The sequence below is a fragment of the Pipra filicauda genome, unplaced genomic scaffold (assembly GCF_003945595.2).
Source record: "Pipra filicauda isolate LSUMZ 115617 unplaced genomic scaffold, ASM394559v2 scaffold23_size5868930_pilon, whole genome shotgun sequence".
NCBI classification, from domain to species: domain Eukaryota; kingdom Metazoa; phylum Chordata; class Aves; order Passeriformes; family Pipridae; genus Pipra; species Pipra filicauda.
This window is the reverse complement of record NW_024104354.1, coordinates 196,299-221,994: the sequence shown is the minus strand read 5'-3', so window position 1 is coordinate 221,994 and position 25,696 is coordinate 196,299. Positions and strand designations below refer to the sequence as shown.

General features: G+C 39.7%; 1 protein-coding gene across 3 annotated transcripts; it reads right to left on the bottom strand.

Moving 5' to 3' along the window:
* Window positions 1-2,616: 2,616 nt before the first annotated feature.
* IL20RA (interleukin 20 receptor subunit alpha) lies at window positions 2,617-23,078 on the bottom strand. Of its 3 annotated transcripts, none has more exons than XM_027746664.2 (7): window positions 22,990-23,078; window positions 10,865-10,994; window positions 9,330-9,508; window positions 8,490-8,665; window positions 7,359-7,503; window positions 6,064-6,203; window positions 2,617-3,975 (listed from the first exon to the last, which is right to left on the bottom strand). In XM_027746664.2, the coding sequence occupies exons 1-7, from the start codon at window positions 23,072-23,074 to the stop codon at window positions 3,034-3,036; spliced, it is 1,797 nt and encodes a 598-aa protein (XP_027602465.1). In that variant the 5' UTR covers window positions 23,075-23,078; the 3' UTR covers window positions 2,617-3,033. The 3 variants fall into 3 exon arrangements, with proteins under 3 accessions (XP_027602465.1, XP_027602466.1, XP_039237699.1); XM_027746665.2 differs by having other exon boundaries at window positions 10,865-10,963; XM_039381765.1 differs by lacking the exon at window positions 22,990-23,078 and adding an exon at window positions 15,589-15,640.
* Between the last annotated feature and the right edge of the window lie 2,618 nt (window positions 23,079-25,696).

Below are 25,696 nucleotides of genomic sequence, written 5' to 3'. Positions count from 1 at the left end.
ATAATGTTGTATAATAATGTTAATAGTATTGTGCAATTTCTAGACCCTGAGAATGTTTCTCAGGGCTCTTGCTGGATGTACCCTACTATCCACATGAAGAACTGTGCTATCTAATTAATAGTGTTAGCTGCTCTTTCCAGAGCCCATCTCAGGAGATCTCTTGATCACTTCCCTATGCTTCATGTTACAGGTTATCCTGCATTATGTATTAGGAAGTCATCATGTATTCCTCACCTACCTAACCTCGTGCCCACTAGGTGGGCACTTCGGTTGCAGTCCTTATCGCACCAGGCACGTGACTCATACTGCATTTTCTCCCTGATGTATTTGGACTTTTCCATCTGGTCATTCTCATTCTGCAGTAGCTTTACCAGGCCTGCTGTAAGTCAGACCACAGGTATCCTGCACTCAGCTGCCTGTTTCAGTCTCTCCTTCAAAAACCCTGTCACTCTGTTTAGGTAGTAAGCAGAAAAACCACACTTACAATTATACTTGCTTTACCAAAATTGTGTGTACCCACACCTAGCTATCAGTTTCATCACCATTAGATCTCACTTTGATATCTAGGTTTCTTGTTTTTCAAAATGCTCTGAAGAGCATTGCTTTAGCCTTTTATAGTAGCATTTGCCTTTTATCTTCACGGCTTGTGTACCATTGTAACCTGGATGCAGTTTTTCCAGTAGCAGTCACATCAGCCCTGTAAACACAGGCAAAGTTCTGATTTAATTGCTATAAAAATCAATAAATAGACATTCTTTTGTCCTCAACAAACTGCTACTTTATTCTATTCATCTCCTACATAATTTTCAAAAGCACTGATTTCACGGCTACAAGCAACCGTATGTTTGAGTACAATCTGTAGTCTAGATATATGCTTCTAGATATATGACCTTGCTTTTGTCTACATTAAGTCTACTATATGTGACTAACCAGCCTTTAATAAAGTGCAATAAAAAGACTAGGAACGTCTTAGTGCTTGGCTCTTCCCTGTACTTAATAGTTACCTCTTGTCTGAAATCTTGTATGTAGAATAAAAATTTTACATGAAAGTATTTTGCTCCTTGCTGACTACTGGGTTTACTGAAGGTACCATGTCTAGTCAGTTCCATTTCCTTAACATAGTTACAAGATTTTGAGGACAAATGTAAGTAACTCTGAGGATATTAAGAAAAGCCATTAACAGTGTACTGGTATGATATTGATGGAAATTGGCACTATTTTTTCTGCCTCATCAATTCCAGAACTTAACTAGCTAACCCAAAAAATTCTTTTGCATATAAAGAAGTTCTTAGCTTCATTAACGTGTTTTCAATCACATGGGTTGTTTTTTTTTGTTGTTGTTCATTTGGGGGTTTTTTAGTTTTTTTGCTGTGATCATCCTAACACTTTGAAAGTGTAACCTATAAATATGAAGAAGGACTGTTTGCATAATCTAGTATCAGTTCTGAATTTAATGCAAATTCTGATCAAAAGGAAGCAACAACAAAAGTGCTGCAAACTTCTATTACACATATTTTGGTCCAAAAATTAACCACTATTTCTAAGAATAAATTTATCATGAAAATAATTGCAAGAATCTCAATACCTTGTGCCCTAATCACTAGTAATGCTAACTAGGAAGGGGATGCCTTTTCAAGTACAAGAGGAAGTAAATACTATACAACTTAACCGTTACTGAAAAGTAAAATGCCAAGGTCATGCAACAAAAACATTAGCTGAGAGAAAAGATATAGCTGAAGGTCTTTCAAAATACACCTAACCACATACCTAGTTTGTAAGGTACAATTTTTAAACAGCATGGAAAATTTTTTTTCTCCTGTTTTGCTTATCATCTTCAAAACCAAATAAATCGTTACCATGTACATACTGTGTACTGTACATTTTTGGTGTAAAAAAAGAAAAAAAATAAATGAAAAAGTGACAGGCTTTGAAAAAAAAAGGGTCACCTGCCCTAGTAAGTAATCTCTAGAATATCCTGTAATTTTACTATCATAAATAAATATTACATGACATGAGGAAAAAGTGAACTTGCATCAGAAGTGCTGGTCAAGATATCAGGTAATTAAAGGAAGCCCATAGGTACACTTTCTTGGCCTGTAACAGCAAGTCTGATGAGTCTGAAGAAGCAATGGTGTGTCTGGTGCAGACCTCTCTGTCTGGGCTAGTGCTGCCGTGCTGCCACTGAAGTCATTGGAGCAGAACAGGCACCAGCAGGACCCGATTCACACGGATGCTCTGCTGCACATGTCCAAGGCTGAGTGAGACACGGTTCGTGCAGTAAGATCATAAGCGTTTCACTGAATTCCTTTGTACTGCATTTTGTCCCAGTTCAAAACACAACTACTGCTTGCTCTCTTCTGTCCCTTATGCCTGTTGAGCCTGTAGGCACACCTGCTAAAAGGATCGTTTCTGACTGCTTATCAGCACAGCAAAGTATGGAAAGGACCCCGCACCCCAGACAAGTCTTTCAAGAGAAACAAGTAAGAACTTTGTTAAGTAGAAGAATATTTGTAAAACAGAAACAAAATGTATACTGGAATACCCTTAACTTGCACAAAGGTCAGCTCAAACCACTACAAGTAGCAGGTATGATATCTAGAAATGACTGCATTGCGTCAAGATACATGAAATAGTGCAGAAAAATGTCATATTGTTGCTTTTTATTTGCTAAAAATAACTGTTTTCAAATGTTGATAATTTTTTTGGCAGGAATTAGGATGTGAAAACATCATCTGTAAAAATATTTATTTTTAATATTTATCTTTTAATTTCTTTTATTATTTCTTTTATTATTTTTTAAAAATAATATAATCTCATAACAATCATATTTTACACAAGAGGTTTATGATGGAAGTAAAATAATTTATATCACATCTGGAAACTGTTATCAATAACAGATAATGAATAAATATTCAACTGTGATGGTTCCAAAAACTTCAATACATTAAGATGTGTCTGCTCCCCTGAGTACATCACTCTCTTTAGCAAAGTAAACAGGATTTTGCATTTTTGAATATTTAAGAAAGTTACTTTTCAGTCTTCCATTTCTACATGAAGTCCCCATTGTTCCTTGAACTGCAGGAGGTACATTTCTTGGTCCTTTGATGATTCACTAGATACCTCATTCTTATACAGTCTGAACAAAATTTCCTCTTTGTCTGGATCATCATACTTGAATACTCCTTCACACGCCTGATTTTCAACACTGGACAAAGTAGGAATATACAGTCTTCCATTGTCAGGATCCCAATCAACTACTATGGTATGTTCACCTTCTTTATCTGTGAGGCCCTGTGTGATTTTTTCCAGCTGCCGATAGGATGACTGCCCAGATTTTTCAGTATCCAGGTCCACAAAGCTCATGTGGGTCTCACATGTCAATTCATCTGCTACATCAACCATCTTCAAATTAAGTTCCTCTGTTTTCTGTCCCAGACAAAGGTCTGCTACCCTCACCTCTAGTTGGGGGGAATATGGCTGTCCTATTTCCATATCAACCAAGTCCCCCAAAGTGAGCTGTAGCTCACAGATCTGTCCCCTGGGGGCAGAAAACTTCTCTTCTATTTTCTGACCAGGTCTAAAGTCTTCAGTCCTTACATCATGTTCATACTCTACAGCCCCTGCATTTTTCTTTCTCAAAGTATTCTGTGTCCCAGACAGGCCATAGGATATCCAGTTTCTAGTTTGGTCCCTTTCCACTAAAATATCTTCTCCGTGTGAAATCTCTTTGTGTGAAATCTCCTCGTGTGAAATATCAAGCAAGTGTTTTGTTTCCAGCACTTCTGTAACAACTTCCTTAGAAGGCAAATCCTTCCCTTCACTGCCATTGTAAACAGTGTAGTAGTGAGCACTTTTCCTTTCCGATAGATGACCGGATTCCTTACAGTCATCCCCAGTAACGCTGATAAGATTAAGCATCATTTTTTCACTTGGTATGAAAACCCTTTCCTTGCATTTGTCAGTGTACTGCCATACCTGGAAAGTAAGAAATATTTTGAGTGAAGTATAATAAAAATACCATCTTGCTTATTCTTATACCATCAGATATTTTTAAAATATAAGGCTAGGTTAGACTTTATTAGGAGGTTATTCCAATTTAGAGAAGAAAAAGGTTCATTATATAAATATTCATGAGTGTCAATATGCTCCCCTTTTTTTATTCTATCCAAAGTAAAATTATATTATGACCATTTCTAATATCCCTTTTCTCATCTTTCCCATGTCAAAATAATGGTTAGAACAATTCTGTCAAATACTGGTTTTGTTTCCACCAACATAAACTCAAGCAACTTTAGAGAAAACATGAGGGTTGTCCTTGGATCAAAGGTTACTCTTTTTAACCAGTGCAGAGAAAATGCAGCCAAAACCATTTTCCACAAGCGGAGTCAGGTAGCATGTTAAGGTATAGCTTACAGAGAATAGAATAATACCAGGTTTCCTTTCAGAAAGGAAGCTATACATCAGGTTGAAGTGCTGTGTATGGAGCCTACGTTGTGCAATCTGCCCCAAGCTGCTTTTGTGACTCTGTGAGAAATCATCTACTTTTCCTAAACAGGAATCTTTCTGAAATTACTTATATTTCTAACAGGAATAAATTAGTGTGTGGGCAGTCACTAAAGTGAAGTGCAATAGGAAAAACAACCAGAAGCTGCATTTGAATGCTTTCAAGCTTGAATAGAGGACTAAGACCACTAATCGATGTACCAGGTAGTCTGAAAGGTTCTGCAGGTCAGAAGTGCTGGGTCAAAACAAACTGCTTATTCCACCTCCACCTGACTACACAGGGTGCTCACGTGAAATAGTCTGTAGGTTGGGAAAGATGGAAAGCATCATTAAAATACCAGGTTTATATTCATTTTTTACTTTAACTGAATCTAGAGGTGGAGGTAGGGTAGTTGAACCAGGTGTCTTTGAAGGCCTCTACCAATCCAAACCACTCTGTACTTCCATGGTTTTGTAATAAAGCTGGTGCCTTGTCTAGTGCAGGAGGTGTCTCTGTGCACATCTGGACACACTGCAGCAATAGCCACTCTACTCCTTCAAAGCCATTCTGAACTCACAGTCCCTCTGTGAAGATTTCTCCTGTCACCTCTGTGCTGCTCTAAATTCCTTCAGAAAAGTCAGCGTGTTGAAACCAACTCCCTTGTATCTCCCATCCCACGGTGTTGTGCAGATTGGATTAACATTGAAGTGTTAATCCAATTCATACTGTAATTGCGTGTTTATGGTTGAGCAACTTGTTTAAAGATAGCCGTGAGAAAGATCTGTTCAGCTCATGAGCTGGAAACCAATAACATTTCATAGACTTTATGTGTTCTTTCTAAAAATTAACAAACTCTGCAGCACTAGAAATTCGCAAACATTTTTTGTAAAAAGTGTTTTGGGCTGTCTAGAAATTTGCAAACATTTTTTGTAAAAAGTGATTTTGGGCTGTCTAAATAACAGAGTGTGTTTGTTCGTACATTTTTAGGTGTCAGGAAATAGTACAGTATTTGAAAATATTCTTGAAATCCTGATTAAATTATCTGTGTGGTACACGTGTTTAGTCCTTCACGAACACAATTAAGTGGCAAAATCTGGTATTACCCAGCAATAGTCCAAGAGAACATCATGAGGTTTCTGTACTGCTTAATGGTCTTCCCTTCCTGTTTCTGAATTCAACAAATTAATAACATTTTCCAACTGACTTTCTACAGTGCTTCATCTTAGATACATTAACTGAGTTCTGACTTCCTAACAGAGTTTGCCTCAGTGCACCTCAGACCTTAAGATTCCAAACTCTTCCCAAACCAACAGCTCTGTTCTGATCCTTCTTACCTCTAGTCATCTTTTCAGATGTGGTCATCTTTTTAGACACAGTTGCTAACTTGAGTAATTACTCTCTTTTTCTTGCATTTAATAACCCTCAATGTAGTTTTCTTTTCTTGATCTCAGTGGCAACTAGAGCTTTTATTTGGAGCTAGATGTGGTTTCGTCCAAACCTGTTCGAAAACCCCGGAAAATGCACAGCTCTGCTGTGACTGCCAAAGTTGATAGTGACCTGCTGCAACATAAAACGCTTACCAGATTTCTTGGATGTTTTTGTTTGTGGACATGAATATACTTGTGCACACAATAGCATGTCACTGAAATAAAAAGGACAGCCAGCATGGTAGGGAGAACATATCCAAATGCAATTCTTATAGTCTCATCTTCTGTTTTATCTGTTAACAAAACAAAAGTTTTCATTGTAACAAACAACTTTTTAATGCATTCAGATAGCGTATGCATTCACCGCATTGTCTTTTGGATACAGAATGCAAATGTGCTAGATAAACAAGGAACTTTCAGGAAATAAATAAATAAATGAGTAACATTTAAGCTATAGACAATTTTTAGTATTGTCTAAATCATAAATGAAATTCTAAAATGAAGAAACAACCCCTCCCCTAGGTTCTCCTGTTGCTAACCTCAGAGCGACCCAACTCTGTCACTCCCAAACCTCATCATCATCATGGCTAGGCTTCGCGAACGAAGATTTAGGAAGACTCTATCCACGTTTGTTACAAGCACACTGGTGGTTTATGAGGCCAATACGAGATTGACATGTCTGATTGCAAAAGACACAGCAGAAAGACTTCTTAGTTGGTAAATTCTGCAAGACACGATTCTTTCTGCATTGTCTTTTCTCCTCGAGAGTGATCCTGCGTGCGTTCTCAAAGGAAACAGCAGCGTTGTAGATGGTGTGTCTCCAGGCCTCCCGATTGGAGGCCAGAGTAGACCAGTTATGGTGATCAATATGGCCAAGGCTGAGATGTTGTTTCAGGGAGTCCTTGTATCTCTCTTCGGGGTTCCTCTCTTGCAGCAGCTGGTGGTAAGTTCACCATAAAGCAAGATCTTAGGGAGGCGGTGGTCCTTCATCCTTGAGACATGCCCTGCCCAACGCAGCTGTGTTCTGAGCAACATGGCCTCAATACTTGTGACTGCTGCTTGTTCTAGAACAGATGTATTGGTCACATAATCTGACCAGTGGATGTTTAGGATTGTTCGGAGGCAGCGTTGATGGAAGCGTTCTAGGAGACGCAGGTTGTGGCCAAACCTCATTCGAAGAGAAAAAAAAAAACATTCTCCATGCACTAAGACAACTCAAAAAATGCAGATACTCTTCTTCAGAAGTACTGATGTACCTTCCTGTCAGTAGTTCCCAGCCATATTTTTTTTAAAGGCAAAGATTTTTTCATTGTTACAAATCCACAGAGAAGGGAGAGACCATCCTAATTTTCACTCTCAGAATGGATACATAAAAAACTCACAAATTCAGTCACCACGATTTTTTCTAACCCACCTCTTCTTTTTGTAATTTACCAGCTTGAACATACCTTTCAAGGTAGCAATGCAATATTCTTTGGAAAAGCCACTGTCCAAAAGCGGTGTGGTGACATGTATCTGCGCACTGACACAATAAGCTGTTTCAGGTTCTAACCAGGGCACAACCAGGGTGTGGTTTCTGATGGAGAAGAACCACTGGAAGACATTAAAAATAGATATTTCCCCCCCCCCGCTTTTAATTCCTCAGCTACAGAACAGTAACAAGCACACACATTTTCTGGAAAGAATAATGATACTGTAAGAGCTGCCAACTGCATCCTTTTTTTCCAAATGCAATCAACATTCAAGTTACTTAGTAGGTCACATCCTCTCTGAATATTTTCTCTTCCAATCAAACATTCTTCTATCACTACTGAAAAATTTCATGCTTCGTATGAAGCAGGACTATGTGCCACTACTAGCCCACGTTCTCATGCTGATGTTGCAACAGAGCTAAAGCATCACTCCAGCCCTGTCCTGATGCATAAGCCAATGAAAAGCATGTGGTACAGTTCCACAAAATCCTTCCAACTGGGATGTTCTGGTAAAGATAGAAGCCTTAACATAACAGATCTTACGTAGACTTTGGAGTCCAAAGTAAAGGAAATGCTATATGTCCTGCATCTTTATGAAAAAAAAACCAAACAAAAAAATCCCAACACAACTAACCAAAACACTAAACCACTTTTGTCTGCCTCTAGTTGCTAATCTTGGTATTTTAATATCCCTTTTGACAGAAGGTGATCTTTTTGGTGTAAAATTTCCGTCTTCTCATGAAATTCAGAGATTTGCCATACAGAGATTTTGCCTGAAGGATGGGAACAAATGCATGTTTTTGTAGCTGATCACTGAATCAAAGCTGATCATCTACTGGTTTACGCTGGGAACTATTACTTGCTAATCAAATGTAAACCTCCATAAGCAAATGAAATTTTCACATGTGGTAACAGAGGATGTGCTTTGTCATGATGTATTTTGAGTACTGCTAGTAGACTGAGTGGCTGTGGAGTGTCTTACAATCTTATAATTCCTATAAGGCTGTGAATCTTATTTCAATCCTTGCTGTTACAGACAGAGTGCATTTCAAGAAGCACAAAGCATAGATTTAATATGAGCAGTTCTACAGCCCTGTCAAAGCTTACCCGCTTCTTTGTTTTTTTTTTAAGGACAGACACGTTGTATTGCAGGCCAGGATACACTTGAAGCAGAGATATGGATTCTTCCTCAGGACTTCTTTTCCACTTCTCAGGAGCAGTCAGAATGATTGAAATAGATTTGTCAGTAGAAGATACACTTACCATGGGTGGATCAATTTTAGCTGGAAAAATAAACATGTACAAAAAGCAGTTAAATTCAGCAGAGGCATGCTGACTTGAGCAGTTTTTCAAAGGTGATAATATTAATTTTTTGCCATGTTTGAGGGAGTCTAAGTAGGACTTTGAACAATTTATTTGTATCAGTAGAAAATTACTTGATCTGAGGAAAGGATCTTTAAGGGAGAAGGTGAACACTGACTTGGAAGTTTGCCTAGGAATTCCTGGGACTTCACAGGATAAATAACCTTGAAACTCAATTTGCTAAAACAAGCTAAATTACCATCATGTTCTCAGATTATTTGGCACAGATAAGAAATATTGGGCTCTAGAGTACAATTACTGTTTGACTTAATAAAGCCTTTTCAAAATCAGAGTTCTCCATACTCTGGATGTGCCAAGGCTTTTATTTGCCTTGAGAAAGGCTTTGCCATAGCATGACAGACTATTCAGTATATGTAAGACTATACATATATATATAACATATACCCAAATTCCAATTTGATTATTTCAACTACATCTGCCAAAAGCATGAATTGGAAACAACTGCAAAAACAGTAACTTCATGTTAAAATTAAAATATCATATGCTATAAAGGCACATGCAATCTGAGCACACAGTATTAATCAAGGCCATTGAACATCTGGCTGTGTGCTCAGCTTTCCTTACTGTCTGTAAGAGGGTTGAATCGTGTGGTCTCCACCCAGTCAGAGAACATTCCATTTAGGAAGGCTTTAACACTTGCGTAGTATTGTTCTTCATAGTCAGAGGTCTCACTGGAGAGGTCACACCATGTTCTGTTTATATTCCTGCATTCTGGCTTTCTAATCCATTTGCCAACACCATACCTATATTGAAAAAGAAAGAGAAAGGAGCTGTACAAAAGCTATTGCCATTATTTTAGTCATCTGATAACATAATTTTCTGTGCTGTATTATGGCTGATAAAACAGCTTGCTTGTTTAGCAGAAATTTGCAACTTTAAGGAATTCCCAACCTTAGCAGAGATGAAGCACAAGACTTCTGAAAGTTTTTAATGAAAAATAAGTGAAGGGTAGGCCCTATCCAGAAGAGGCCAGCTAGAACTAACTGGGATGTTACTGATACCAATCTAAGTCAAGTTTTGCTTGTGCAGATCAGAGATCTCTCAACTTCAATCACCACTGCTGTAGTTTAAACTTTAAACACACAATAACAAAATCAGGATAACTAGAGACAATGAGTTCTCTCAGAATGGTCAGTCACTCATCCTCGTGTACGGACACAGATGATGCTCAGGTTTCCAAGATGAGTGAGAGGAGACTACTCATTCCTGGCTATGGCTTCTTTTTCTAGTTTAAAAGAAAGACTCCATTGCAATACAATGAAGTTCAAAATCCTTCTAGTTGAAAAAGTAGCATAAATATGCTACCAACAATTCCTCGGTACTGAACAGCTCTTATACACTAGCAGAACAAATCAAGACTTCCTTGGAAAATTCCTGTTTGGATTTGCTCAGAAGCTCCTGTTCCTCAAATTCACATTATTAAGAATTCCCCTTAGACCGCTAATTAGTAAGGGCATGTGGCGGCTTCTGCATGACTGCAGGACAGGATCACTCACCATCATTTTCCACCTCTCACACCTCTCCTAGGTGAGTACAAACATATGCATATTTTTGTATTCAGCATGAAAGATGGCCATACCTATGGCTACAGACTGTTTCATGGACCAGGTGGCCCTGCAGAGTCAGTGTAGCCAGTGCTCTCTGAACATTTTACTTCCTACACAATTATCATTCATTCATATCATGTCACTCCTGTTAGCACAGAGGGCAAGATCTGAGCAAAAGAGGTTGTAGTCCACTTCCATTTAAATGTGTACAGAAGACTCATGTGGACAGATGCCAATCCACAGCACAGTCCTTCTTCATTCCTCTGTCTCATTTTTTCAGGAATGCCTCTGAAAGCTTCTGTAGTATTAGAATGTTGCATCCTACGCTTATTTCATTGGAAGAATGTCTCCTTACACATTTTTTAACTGGATGTGAAGTAAACAGTTGCAGAAAGAAAAAATAAAACCCACATTGCTTAAGTCTAGCCCACACTTTATTAGTTCTCCTTTCTTTACTTTATATCAGCCCTATCTTGCATAATGTTTTAAAATTTATTATTTAAAATGCTAAAATAAAAGTCAGTGGGAGATAAAATAAACAAGCCAACTTACACTGAATACTTCACCTTGTAGAGTACTCCATTGCCCGTGCCTTCTGGTGCTGACCAGTGAAGGATATTCTTCATATTTATAGATTCAAAACGGACATTCCTAGGGTTGAGCAAAGAACAATACAACTCTCCTGAGAAGTAAAATGAGAAAGGAACAACATGCACTAAGAATCTGCAAATACATATGCTTTCAGGTTATTTTTAAATAAGCCATAAAATTCTACATTTCTTAACATTCAAAGTGCAAGGCTGTTGGCTATGGAAAATTGATTTTTTTAGAAGTGTTCCTAGCTAGTGCAGTCCCAAATTCCATCTGTACAAGTGTATTTTTTCTCTAGCAAAAATGTCTTTCCCATTTATAACAGGCACTGACATGGAAATATACATGGACTGAAAGCTAAAGCTAGAAAAGCTTGGCCTAGAAGAGACACACATTTTCAAAACTGCAAATGTATTTGAATATCAGAACACTTTAACAGTGAAAATTGTAAAAATATCCTTAATACTTCATTAGAATCTTCTTGTAGCTGAGTGGATTTTTAAAAGTCAAACCAGGTATTTTTAAAAAAGACACATGCAGTCTACTGCAAATACAGCTTTACAAACTGATGTATGACTTTGCACTAGAGAATCGGACTGGATTATCACAATAGCCCCAGGGTCATTTGACCATCCCTGTTGATTCTCCAGAAAGTCAAAAGCAAACATCTACTTTAGGTCACTCATCTAAATTGCTGTTCATTGCACCAGCTTTTGAAATTAATAAACAAGCAAGTCTCTTAAGAACTCAGTTTCACATCTTTCTAGTTCCCACTAGTTCCCACTCCTAATCTAATAAATGTAATGGAGATGCTCATATTGCTAAATTGTTTGCAAAACGGAGCCTGTGGGCCCATGGGAAGAATCCCAAGTTCGAAGTTTTGTCTCAAGCCCCAGCACGTCCTGCCAAGCGCCCACGGGAGCAGCTCTGAAGCTGGCACTGCTGGCAAGGAGCTTGCCATTGCAAGTAGCCATAAGAGCACAGCAAAGAGAAAAAGTGACTCTGTAGTTCTTCATGAGTTTTCATAATCCTTTAAGCTCTTCCTCCAGGGATGTAATTCTATTCTTAAGATAACAAAAAGAGGAAAAGAAAGAGGAAAATAAAATATATCAACAAACTGTAGGAACCTGTCTGAATGAACAGACCTTGACCTCTTACTTCTGTAAGCAGACCCTAAGGCTTTCTTGTAGTATATTTCACTATTACTACAGTAATAGTGTTCATCCTCCTGTATATGTAACATATAGTTGCTTTTGTAAGCAAGAGTCAGCACCATTTGCCCGATTAACTTGCAGACATAGCTGTCTTTGAGCCAAAAGTAAAAGCTTTTCTCTTCAATAGGTTTATTAAAACAACCACCTTGCAGTTTTGTAGAGACCAATTACTTTAAACTGTCTCAGTGCAGACTCTGGGTTTTCCAAGCCTCTAGCTGTATGTTAATGTTCAAAACAACCTCCTTGTTTTATACCTTGCAGGTATATGCCTGCATCTGCATTTTCAGATCACAAAACTGTTTATGAGTGGTATTTCTAATGTTACTCTCTTTTATCTCTAGCACTTCCATAGTGTTCAATGGCTTTCATTTTCTCTAGTTCAGAAGAAGTTTCGTCAGGTACAGTCTTTAGGGCAAGCTTATTTATTTACAAAAAGTATGTAGAAAGTCCTATTTCCTTGACACTTGGACACAGAAATGTCCTATGACAGTCAGCTTGTAAGAGCTTGAACTATGGACTCAGTTATAACACAATAAAAAAAGTTTCAGGACACTCAGGGATGTAAATGCAGCAGAAAGAGACCTCCTGGAATTTGCCTTACTCTAACACTTAATTCCAAGTGGGAGACAGAGAACCTAGAAAATAAAAGGTTTTGATTTCCCCCCAAAATAAATGTCCTCTGCAACTGCTTTAAGCAGGTACTAATGTAAAAATGAAGCTCTTCAGAAGAGCCAGAAAAACAGCCTAAAACTTGCAAAATCTCTTCAGTAAAATAGAGAAGCTCCTAAAGTACTCATGTGCATGCTACCAAGAAGAGCAAACCAAAACTAGCATTACATGGACTATGAAAAATCATTCATGCATCAAGTTTCATTCTTTGTACCACATCGCAGCACCATAGTGTATGACACTACAGGAAATCCAACTGCATAATCAGTAACTGTGAATAAGAGATTAAAAAAAAAACCTAAAAAATCTCACACAGAAGTCACACAGTCCTGCTGCTAAAATTCCCAAGTAGAAGGAAATACAACATAGGTATTTTCTTAGATTGATGGGAATCAAAGTCATAAAAGGTTCCTCATTATAAAAACAATGAGGAAAAACCAAAAAGCCCAACAAGGAGATATTAAATAATAAAACAGAGACTGGAGAATAATATTAGATATATATTGCACACTCCAAAAACCTCTGGAGAAAAGATTAAAACAATTTTAAACAGCAGCAGATGAGAAGGGGATTTGTCTCTGGTAACTTGGGTTCTGAGCAAGGCATCTAGTTTGCAGCAGCCATAAAATGCAGAGGAAGATAAGCTCCTCCATAGGGTGGTTCATCTCTCTAGTCAGGATGGACCAGACTGGGTGCATCTGTTTCCCTCCAGTGGAGGAGGTGGTTATGCCAATTAGCCTTTGGCTCTGCTTCCTTGGCAATTAAACTTAGGAGGGATGCATCTGGTCCAGGGAACAGTGACAGGGCACTCTCCAATTCTTTACTTGAAAAGGATAATCTACTTTCCTTGTCCACCACAAACAAGGAGGAAAAGGAACAGAGTTCAGTTTCAACAAGAAAGTGGGCACTGGGAATTACCCCTTGTGGGAAGAGGAGCAACACATGAGGATGGGAGGGCTGCTGGATGTTTCAAAGGACAGATTAGAAAAACATCTGTTAGAAGTGGCAGTAATTTAGCTGATTCTGCCTAGAAGTAGTGGGACAGACTTAAGGTCACCACCAGTCCCATTTTGATAGGCCTTCTACATACATCTGATAAATCTGACTTTGTTCAGTGTAGTACTAAATTTGGCAGGGGTACTGCTGAATCAAGTATAAGACAGCTAAAAGCATCCCTAACAGCTCACTTTTCACACATTTTTCTTTAAAATTTTTTAAATGTGTACTACTTATCAGGCTAGTCCATAGTCACCAAACTGAACTGGCTGGAGGCAGCCAGCTCATCACGGACAAGGGAAATTACTTCAATTGGTTTACTGAAGGCTTTTTGTTCACCTGTACTGTTCCACATTTGTCCGCCTTTACATAAAAACATTTATATTCTTCAAGCACATTTTAAAGTAGCAAGAGTCATGCATTTGTCTGTTACACTAAAATATTTTTAAATTAGTAACATGTAAAGGTAGCTCTTTGACTCTTTTTTTTTTTTTTTTTAATTTCTCTCCTCCCAGTGTGGTTTCTGCTGTGGTAAATGAAGTTTCAAAACAGAAACACTGACTGCAGCAGAGGAGCCAATCTCAGTACACAGAAGCCACAGACTCTATCTTTACAAGATCTAAAGCATTACAACACTGCTGGTGTGCTCCCACCTACCCCCAGCTCAGAGTGATTTGGAAGGCAGAGGGACGGAGACCGTTAACTTTCCATGAGCTGCAAAAGCAGAGATTTGGTTTCTATTTCTCGTCCCTGCACTAAAGGCTTCTGTTTGCCCCTACAACAAATCACACAAGTTAGTTATACCTCAATTCTGAATACGTAAAACAAGAATAAAACTACCATGCTCCCTATTTCTCCAGGAAGAGTTAAGAATAAACTCCATCATGTCTATTTGATGATCAGTAATATCAGGGGACATCATAGAAAATAGATCACACATAGAGCTTGTATGCTCCATGGTTATCAGTCAGGAAGGGACTCAAGTATGTGCATCAGCTGCTAATTTCAGTATCTTGTCTTTGAACATACTTATTTCAGCATCTTGTCTTTAAAAACAATATGTCCAGTTATATTCTGATTTTATTTCGATTAAATGAGATTAATGGCATGGGTATCACATAGAGTATTTTCAGTTCGTACTGGTCTAAGAGCAGAAATCAGTCATACATGTTGCTTTGCTAGGTTTAGTCTGCCTCATCAGTAGCCTGCAATGGCTGTCATCACTTTCCAATATAACAAGGCCACTTTATTTATTTATTGCATGGTAAAAACTGGAACCCTTATTACTCTCTTTGGAAAGGCTGTAAATCAAACCTTGAGTAATATCATTCCTTACGTCTTCTTGACTGACACCTGGACTGGAAATAAAGTAAACTTCTATCAGGCAACTCCCGATCTTAGAATAAGCTGTTGCAAGACTCTCCAAAACAGACATGACTTAGCCTGAAAACACCTTTACATGTGAGTGAAAAACCCCATTGACGTCAGTGAGACTATTCACATGACTAAAAGACTGTATGGCAGGTGCTTCATCTTCTCTTTATGAAAGCGGGTTTCAAAACCTGGTCGGCTTTAATCATATAGAGCCCCCTGCCAGGTACATGCCTTGCTCAAGTCAGTACTCTTCGAAGCTCAGTCTTGGTTACAGCTGTATCTACCTATCTATACACATGTATACTCGATGATCCTTCTGGGCCCCTTTCAACTTGGCAGATTCTGCAATTCTGTGATTTATACAAACACAAGTATAAACGTACACAATTTCCATGTTACAACCATTATCGATTCAGTGCATTTGCTTTTTACCTGCTAGGAGGCCCTGTTGCCTGTCTCAGTGACAAACAGTTGTGTTTAATGTCAGCGCTGCAGAACAAATACAGCTGCCAACTACCCATGTCCTCTTGCTCTAAACAGATTCCTTAGCTTTGCACTGGAATAAGGTAACCCGGCAGCTGCAAAGCATAAAAATACACAAATACATAAAAGCACAGATATTTTTTCTGTACACTAGCTAAAGTTCTGGGGTGGTGAGAAGGCAGAGGATCCACTGAAAGATGACCTATTGGCATCACAGTGCCTTCTGTGTGAGTACTGTTGTTGACTGTACTGTGTTCAAGCAGTGATCATCTGCTGCATTTTACTATGGCAAAGCATAAAGGTCCAAAAACCAAATTATCCAATAAAACATATCAAGACAGAAGGTCACAGGACTCTCTAGACAACTGTAAGATATAATTTAAGACAATGAGTGATGTGGAAAGCATTAATACAGAAAGACAAGCCTTACTACAACAGGTTTTCCCTCTAGTCACAGCAATAAAACCCAAGGACTCCTCTCCTACAGTCGTCTCAGAATTCAAAATGGGAACCGCTTTTCTGACAACAGCAGACTTTGTTGTCAATTACTGTCATATTTTCCTTTACGAAAGTGGCCTTTGGGAGCACCTCTGATGGAAGCACCTTAGTGCTGGGCACCAAATTTGTGGGCAATGCTGCAGGCACACCCTGTGCCTCACCATTTGCAGCCACTTCAAGCCCATGGATTGAACCCACACTTACACATCTCAGACAGAGGACAACCTCTCAAACTGTCTGAATCCCTGATTTACCTTTTCCCACTGGTATCTTAGACCCACCAGTGAATCATCTGGCAAATTAGGAGCAATCTAGGATACACTGCTTCTGGCAATGAATGCTGTAAGTCACTGCCTTGTCTTTAGTCTTTCTTTTCAGTTTTGTGTGAATTCCACCAAGCTCCTATGACATTTTGCTTGCTCCTTCTATGACGTTGCTCTTCGTTTTTCAAGGCATTTTTGCTCTTTTCTTTCTCCAGCTCATCTGTTTTGATGATTATGTTGTTCTCAGCGAAAAACAGTCCCTCAAACACATGCCTAAGCATAACATTAAAATAAAAATGGTCATACTCAGTTCAAGTGTCCATTTAACATCATGTTCAGTGGCACTTGTGAGCTGAGGGTTGGGGTTGTCTTTTCTGGCTCATCTCCAGCCTCAAGCAAGTCAGTGCTGGCCATGAAGGAATGTGGGGGAGTACACCAAGTAGTAAACAGGGAGACTGAGCCAAAATTGGAAATTGTAAGTTACATGGAGGAAGGAAAACCCAGCAAAGCCAGGAATACATTTTAGCAAACGTACTACTTATTATCTTAGCAACAATATAAACAAGTGAGTTAACTTCTTAAAAATTAAGTGAGCTTGAAAGGTTTTCTCTGTGCTGATTCTTTTTGACTAAAATTCAGCAATCTGGGTGAAAAGAAAGAGGAGAGGTATGTAGAGCCATTACAGCTCAGCTGCCTTCCTTCAGGTGGGTTTCTGGAGCTCTGGTGTTGCCTAGTATGAAGTCAGGCTAGCGAAACCTTTTGACTTGAGCAGCACTGGTGGGAATGTGGGGAGGAGCACGGAGGTGATTTCCTGTTTGAGTTGTAACGCTACTCAAGAGCTAACCACAAAGCACACACTTGCCCTCCCAGAACAGGAGCCCATCACTCCCATCACAGCCTGTTTAGGGGAAAGAAAGAGAGACTACAGGAAAACCAGGTGGTGAAGCAGATGGAAAAGCATTAGACAACAGGTGGGGATGGGTGGGAGAAGGATGAGACTGAGGCATGTGGGGATTGTTTTTCAAGAAACAGGCAGACTGCCATTGGAAACAGGTGAACCTGAGGAGGTCATTTGGCAAAAGACTGCAAGTAGAAATACAGCCTGAAGAATGGGAGATGCAGAAGTGGGACTGAAGCTGTGGCTTGCCCTGACATGCTCTCATCCTCCATACGAAGTCTTACCTTCATTTGTCCAAACCACTTCCTAATTTATAAAAATACCTCTGCAGAGAATATTGGTCAAAGAACATTACAGACTTAGTCCAGAAATACCCAACTCCAGAAAGTGTTCCTAGCCCATTGAAGGTTTGTTAGGAGACAGCTGAAGAGGGCCATGGCAGCTTACATCTATTGCTTTTTGGTAACTTGTATGACAGAAAAAAAATAAACTGAATTTTCTTCCCACTGTGTTGAAGGTTTGCAAGTGCAAGACTAGAACTCACATTACCTAGCCATGCCCTGCTACAAACACTTTCCTTGACAGACTGCAGCAGGCAGAAGTTGTGGGTATGTTTTCCATTAATTCTGAGTGATCAATACAGCCTAAAACAAGCAAACAAGGTGAGTGAAATTCAAGGTGTGCTTGTCTCAAATTAGTCACAACACCTCTAGGCTTTTAGAGTTGTAATCTGTTGGAGGTGTTTTAGGCTTCATGGTTTTGTTTAGTTTTTGTTTTGTTGTTAGGCTTTTTTTTATTTAATTTAAAATTGAGTGAGGTTTTGTTAAGTTTGGAATGCAAAAACATTTTCTGTCAAAAATTAATTAATTTTAAAAGCCCAGTGGTGACATAGGGCCATGACATAATAGCTGTTTTTTAGAACAGATGTTTTGAAGTTATATAGAATGCTAAAAATAGCCTGACTGTCCAGCCTTTAACTTTGAGGATTTTCTTTTCTCTGTAGAATATAATTAGCATTACCAATTTGTTACTACTTAGATCAACCACAACCCAACAAACAAGAAAATGAAACCTTAATTAGAATACCTCTGACAACTTACATTTGTTTTTCAAAATATCCAAGGGTTACAGTTAATGTCTCTATTTGAAATACTGTACAAATGATGCTCTGTGACAGTTATCAACCCAGTTCTCATACACCTCTAATTCATCCCTACATCAAAGATCTATTTTTTTACATATAAATGAGCAAAAATTAGGTTCGGCTTTCATCATTCAGTGATGACTAATAACTATTAGGCAACAACAGTCCAATTGGAACTATCAGCATCATATTTATTGCCTAATCAGTGTTGCTCCTGGCTCTATGACGTACTGATGGCTTGCCTAGAGAAGGGATTTTTCTCTTCTTGGTGTCAAGACTATTTCAATTTGTGAAATCCACGATTTTGAACTCACATTTTTCCCTTGGACAGGAGACTGAGTGTAATGTCAATGGAGGATGAGCACTTGCCTTCATATCTGAGGGAAAGGCAATCCTCAGAAGATGCAAGTCAAACACCTTCTTTTGCATCCAAGATCTAAGAGGAAAGACCAACACTCCCAGCAAGCTGTCACTGAGGTTCAAGGGAGCAGCCAACACACTTTGGTGAGATCAGGAGGAGCGTGACCGTTGTCTGGGATAGCAGAGAAGCTAACTTTCAAGTAATTTAGGTTGATTTAGACTTGGAAATCTGAACAGGTCTACTTCTGTGCCTGTCTGCTACTTTCTTACGGTGGTGAAAAGCCCTGTCAGCAATTGCACGTGCTTCAGCCTTCTCAGGGCACAGTCAGGTTTCAATGCTTCTGAGCCACATCCTGTACACTACTATTACTACACCTAAAAGCAGAATATTGATGTACTTCCAGAGAACACAAGGAAAGCCATGAGAAGCAAAGTCTTTGCAAACCAGATGCAATAATAAATACTAGCTCAACTGCTCCCTCCAGTCTTCAAGAAAGTAGAAGGAAACAGATTAACCCCTTTCACTTAAGAGCTATAACACCCACTCGTGCTCTTATGCATGGAGTGTGATTAAGTTCAAATACCTAAGTCTTGGTAACAGCATGTCAGATCCTTTCACCACCTGAAGCAATATTCTTCTTCTTTTTCTTCTCTTTGGACACATTCCTTTTTCCCATCACAGAAGATGAAGTGGGAAATGGAAGGCTGAAAAATAACTAATCTATCAGGTGAGATTTAACTAAAGGTGCTGGGATATAGAGAAGGTAAGGAGAGACTTCAGTCTTCCTCCTGTTCATTCACTGAGCTTAAAATACTCTTGCAGTAGCCAGACAAACAAGAAAACTCATCCATTTTCCATGAGAAAGAAATATAATTAATTTAATCTCTTCAATTGTAAACTATCCCATACCTCCAGTCATACAACTTATTTCCTTTTTTTTCTGATTTACCAGTTTTACTGTACTGTTTTCAAAATAGGATGAACTGTGGATAGAAACCTACAAGTTACTAGCACACCAAGTACAAAGCACAAACAGAGCTGTATGTCATTTAAACACAGCTCTCCAGTAAAACCTCATTTTTATTTAGAGCTTCCAGAAATCAGGCTCTTGCAAAAGTAAGCTTTCTAAAATATGGAAGCTCTTGTTTGGCTCATAAAGGGTGGCTTTTCTCTCTTAATCCTGCAGTTGTAGATAATCAACACTACTTCTTAGAGAGAAATCAATCAGCAGAAATCAATCTGTACAAGCCACAACTGTCAAACCAAACATAAACAGGAACCACACAAACACAAATGACCTGAGTAATCCTAACCACTTGCTTTGCTCGGAATTAAGACTATAAAGGCCACTAGACAACAACAGGCACAGAAGGGTATGGTTATCAGCTACAACATCTGAGTGTTTGCATACGGAACTGCAATGCACTTCTAAGTTTTGGACTTTAATCACGAATCCCAGCAATGTTGGAAGTTTCTCTATAGAATGAACTGCCTCCTCTAAACATTTCCATTCCTAATTAACAGTTGATAAGAATTTGTCAAGTTAAGGAAATCATAAGCAAAACTCAGCACTAGGGCAAAGATCACAGTGTTGTCCAAAACAGCCTGGCATGAGACTGGAAGCTGGAGATGAGAAGATAGGGATGAGCCTTTTGACTATACGAACATGACACTCCTTCATATACTGCAGTTCTCCTTATGCTAATATCCATTTTTATTTATTTTTATTTTACGCTTATTCTTCTTTCCTTCACACTGGCAGAGAGCAAGGAAATACGTAAAAACACGAAGCTCAACCCTCCTATTAACTTCCACTCAGTACTGAAGCTTAATGACTTCTCTGGCAAACAAGAAGACAATTGTCTGTGAGTTCTTACTGCATTTGGGTAATGTACAACCACCACTTGAAGTGCCATCTATTAACTCCACACAGACATCCCAGAATCCATCTACAGGGCAATTAGCTTATTTATTACATGCACACTGCATGCCTTATATATGAAATAGTATGATGCTTCAGTACACCAATAGTTTAATAGTTACTTGCTGTGTCTACACAACAGACCAGACTCTTCTCAGTTCCAAAAATGTACCTTAAATCACCTTGTGTCAACATTAAAACATCTCCCCACTGCTCACCTTGGAGCCAAGCATTTCACTTCAGTTAGTCACAAATTATGACTGGTGCTCAAAGACCACGTATTCATGGAGGAATAAAAGTGGTTGTTCAGGCTTTGTTTCTATCAAAATAAGCTGTGCAAGCTGCTTCAGTTGTCCCATTTTTTTGGGTGAAGGAATTACAAACAGCAGTCTCACCTCTCCTCTCCAATTTAGGAGCAACATCCACATAGACACTTCAAGTTTTTAAAGCACTGCATGTATGCTGACCTCAGAAAGCTTTCTCAAGTCTTAAATGAGAAGGAAAGGAAGTGGATTATTAGCACTGGAATATTGCCTGCCTTTTGGATGGTTTTAACATCAGTGTGGTCCCTGAACTCCAGCTCAATGGAGTTAACTTAACTGCAAAGTCCATACCATGACCCCTTTTAGGTTTTTATTCTGTATTTCCCAGAACAACATCTTGATAAAAGGGATGTTTAGTACATTTCAGTGCTCTAGTAACTGTGAAAGAAAACACATTGAAATTTGCTTAAAAAGAGGCCTGAAGCTGTTTCTCTAAATGTAGGTCTATTTATTGTTAAAAATACAATAAAGTGGAATATGAATGGCAGGTAAATTAAATCAGGTGTGCCAATGCAGACCAAGCAACTCACACAGCCATTAGAAAACATTAGAAGTGGGAAGTTTTTAAAGTCACATCAAAAGAAATGCTGCTACTATAGAGTTCAGAAAAGAACTCGACAAGAGATCCCAAAGGGACAGGCACAGCACAGATTCTGTAACATGTAATGTAAGAATCTCAGTCTACAAGGTTCTGTTGTAAAACTACTTTATATGGCACTTGGGTGCCAGCCCAATCTTCTATTCCAGCACAAGATCAAACGCTCAGATTGCAATACTGCAACCACAGTATTTTCAGGACTGCATCTGCTCCCAACTGGTAATCCAGGCTTCTTCTATTGGAACAGAGTACCCAAAAGGGACTCCTCTACCTATCACTTCACTTTGGAGAAAGCACATGAGCACTGCTATAACAGTTCTACACTTCATGTAATTTCTTCCATTATTAGCAAAATACTGCTAGGATGAATCAATCTAACATTTACTCTCTCATGCTGAAAAAGGTGAAAATGGAAGCCCTAAACTTTCAGTGAAAGGCACAGCTCTCCCTTCCTTGCTAGTATTGCTGACTGTCAACAAACCCCTGAAATTATGTCCAGCTAAAACCTCAGGAATGTGCAAACAGATTCCCTTTTGCCTTGAACAACCATTAGACAAAAGCAGCATAACCCCCTTGACATTTTTCTAAACTTTCTTTGGAATCAAAACCAGTAGTAATCACATTTTACAGGTTTTTTTAAGGGTAACTGAATACCAGTTATACAGATTTTCCACAACACTTGCACTGATGATCAGTGGACTTAAATAAGATGAAAATTATGTGGTCAGTTGCTTAAAAAGAAGCTAGCATTGCTACCTCTGAAAGTCACCCAATATCACTGATGCATATTGGAGTAGTTTGTCAAAAGAGTTAACTGGGACACGTGAGCTGAATATCTCTGCCAAACCCTCATCCTGACTTTTTTTTAATCTGGCTCTCGACTGCTTAGCTGGGGATGGCACCTGTCAAGCAGAACGGAAGATACAAACACCAAAGGTATTTGGGGAATTATCTCAATGGGTATAGCACAAACTATCTCAACAGCACGCTATCAATTTACAGCTGACAGCAAATTAACACAGACCTCTGTAAGACCTAATTCCAGCATAATTATGGAGAGAAGAAAAAGATGAAGCAACATCACAGAAATACCCAGTCGTTTGCTTCCAGTTGAGTGCCGGAGGCCAGAAACACGAACACCAAATAAAGGCACGATTGCCTAACACGGACGGCAGTAGCACTCGAGACCTGCTCCAGCCTGCCGCCTCCCTGGCTCCGGCCGGCCGCGGGCTGAGGGAACACGGCTCGGCATGGGGGCGCGGTTCCCGCTACCATCCCGGGGAGGGATGCGCATCCCCGCCGTGACGGCGACAGGCGGGCAGTGGGATGTGCAGCGGCACCTACCTGTGCACACCGCGGGGGCCGGCGGCAGGAGCAGGAGCACCAGCAGCAGCCAGGCCGCCCCCCGGCACGGCTGGCCGGGGACCATCGGGTCACATCTCCCGGACCGGGCGCCACCCGCTCCCCTGCGCCGCTGTCACGCAGGTGGAAGGAGCCGACGGGCGGGCAGGGCGGGGCTGGGCAAGGCAGCAGAGGTAGGGAGGAGGAGCTGGGCGGGCGGTGCCGTGCTGGGCGGGGGCTGCAATGCCGGGCGAGTGCCGCGCGGAGTTGCCACGGCCCCGTCTTCCCGCCGTGACGCTCAAACCGCGGGGTGACTTCTGCTGCACCCCTCGGTGCTTTCACCGATGAGTAACTCTACCTCGAAGTCACCGTAAGACGTGGGTGGGATGTTGTTGCACCCCTCTTTTTTTTGCAGAGAAAGCTGGAGGCCAACGTGCTACATTTTCCCCGCTGCTTTGCATTTAACAGTGTGTTTGGACATGGGAAGAGGCTATGGAGTCTACATCCTTGGAAATACTGAAAATCCATCAGTGATAGAGCTGAGCACCTTGCTCCACCTAACCCTGGTTGGAGTAGGAGGTCTGCAGAGGTTCGTTCCCACCTCAGCATTTCTGGGCTGTGAGAAATGACATGTTTTTGCTGTGAACAGAGCTCTTGCTGTGTTTGTGTGAAGCTGTTCACTACAACCAACACCAAGAGCAGAAGGAGGTGAGGGAACTGGACAGGGTGCACACTGTGCTTGTGGGGTCCTACAGACTGAATACTTGGGGAGGCTCTAGCAGGTGAAGGTGCTTTGACACAAGCCCTTCTTCCCTCAGATGGATACATGCCAGCTCCTTTCTTGCCTACTGACCTGATTCGCTGTCTTCCCACTTTTGTTCCCTTCAAGTTTACCTCCTCCATCCTGGCACCCTTCAGCCGCTTTTTGATTTCTCAGTCCTTTCATCACCATATACTTTCCTGTCATTTCCCTTAGGTCTTTCTGCATAAATGAAATATCATGCAAGCAAGAGGCAGGTATCAATACAGCTGCTACATATCAATCCATTTTGAAGTGATGGTCAGCATGGGTTGACTAGTAAAATAAGAGACTCTGTCTGAAAGTTAATGTCTTGCTTATTTATCTAATTCTAATTTGCAGAAAATTAGAAACTAAGAACTGCATATGGTAAATATATAAAATAATATATATTGTAAGTATATATATATATATGTATATATATATATACACACGCTACAGTGAAGCTCCTGATGGACCTCTCTCCTCAGTCACTGTTTCCATGTGTACCATGCAGGTTTCTCTCCCAATTAGCCGACTCTGTCACTCTGGCTTGTTTGCCTGTTGTGCTGACTGCATTAGAAATGAGGTACTTGGTGCCTTTGTCTGGATATAGAGGGCTACTCTGCGAATGTGGTGAGAAAATGAGGGGTTTAGCCTCAATTCTGGCTCCATGGACAAAGTACAGCTTTTCAAAGTTCAAAGCTGTGGTCATAACAAGTAATCCTGCTTGCTCATGGGCTTAAGTATACATACAGTGATGAGAGGACTTACAGTGAGTTCAGATACTCAGATGGACAACATCTATCCTGTCGATAAATTTTGTCCAGATTTTTTACAAGGACTGAAAAGGTACTTTAATGAAAGATCACACTACTTTCTCTGACTGGAAGTGTTTCTACATTCAGCTGAAACTTCTTGAACTCTTGTGGATAAAAATTGTTGGCATTTTAAGCAGAAGTGGGGGGAGGAGGCCTTCTGGTGGTTTTTTCATTCCCCTATCCTTGTTCTTGGAAATGTCCCAGTGACTTGACTTAGGAAGACTGCTTGGCTTCTAGACTGCAAACCTTGTTAAAAGTGGCTGAATTTTTTGAGTATTATAAAGAGTGAAACTAGCCCCTCAATTTCAGTGTCTCCTTTTCCATTTTCTGTTTTTTTTCTTGAAGAAAAAAATTAATACCATTTTCCTAGCAGAGTTTGGCACTGCCAATACAGTTTGCTATCACCTCTGACTACCTCTACGCTCATGTCAGTGGAGCTTGTTTCCATTGTAATTTGATCTTTTTCTTCTCCAACTCCATTTTTTGTCTAAAATAAAAGATATACGTAAGAAATTAATGATGGAAGAATCTAATTTTAGCTAGATGGGATCCCTCTCATTTACATTACAGCAAATTTGCATATAACTCTTAACTTCTGCAGATATGTTCTAGATTGATTGTACAAAAGAGTGGTTAAGAGTAGAATTCAATTGCTATCCAAAGTGTCTAAAAGACTTCTTGAAAAAAACATTTTTCAAGAAGTGAAAAAGTCAGAAGAACATTTAGGGTTATGGAAAAAGTCAGAAGAACATTTAGGGTTATGTATCATAAATATGAAAAAATCCAATCCTTGATATGTTGATTTATCCCCCTTTTTAGCCGCTGGGGTGTTGAAATGGTGTCTGGATAAGTTCCTGCCTTTGTCAAATAAGTGTGAGAAAGAGATGTTAATCTTTTCTGATAAGATGTTGTGTGACAGGTGTTCAGGAGCAGTTTGCTTCTCCTAGGAACTTGCTGGCAGCTTGGGGTGTTTTTTCACCTGACATCCTTAACCCTAGAAGTCCAGCAGGAGGGAGGAAATTCTGTCCTTGACAGGGTGGGGACATCAATGAATGCATCAATCTGGGACTGTGAGTGTCTTTTCTTTCCCTTTCCCTGATCACAAGAGCTG

Excerpts from the sequence above, each read along its gene's own strand:
- IL20RA (XM_027746664.2), bottom strand. The coding sequence starts at position 23,074 with ATGGTCCCCGGCCAGCCGTGCCGGGGGGCGGCCTGGCTGCTGCTGGTG. Across the intron at positions 9,509-10,864 it reads TACAAGGTGAAGTATTCAGT|GTATGGTGTTGGCAAATGGA; the intron begins GTAAGTTGGCTT and ends TTTTCAATATAG. Across the intron at positions 7,504-8,489 it reads AAAAAAAAACAAAGAAGCGG|TGGTTCTTCTCCATCAGAAA; the intron begins GTAAGCTTTGAC and ends AATGTCTTCCAG.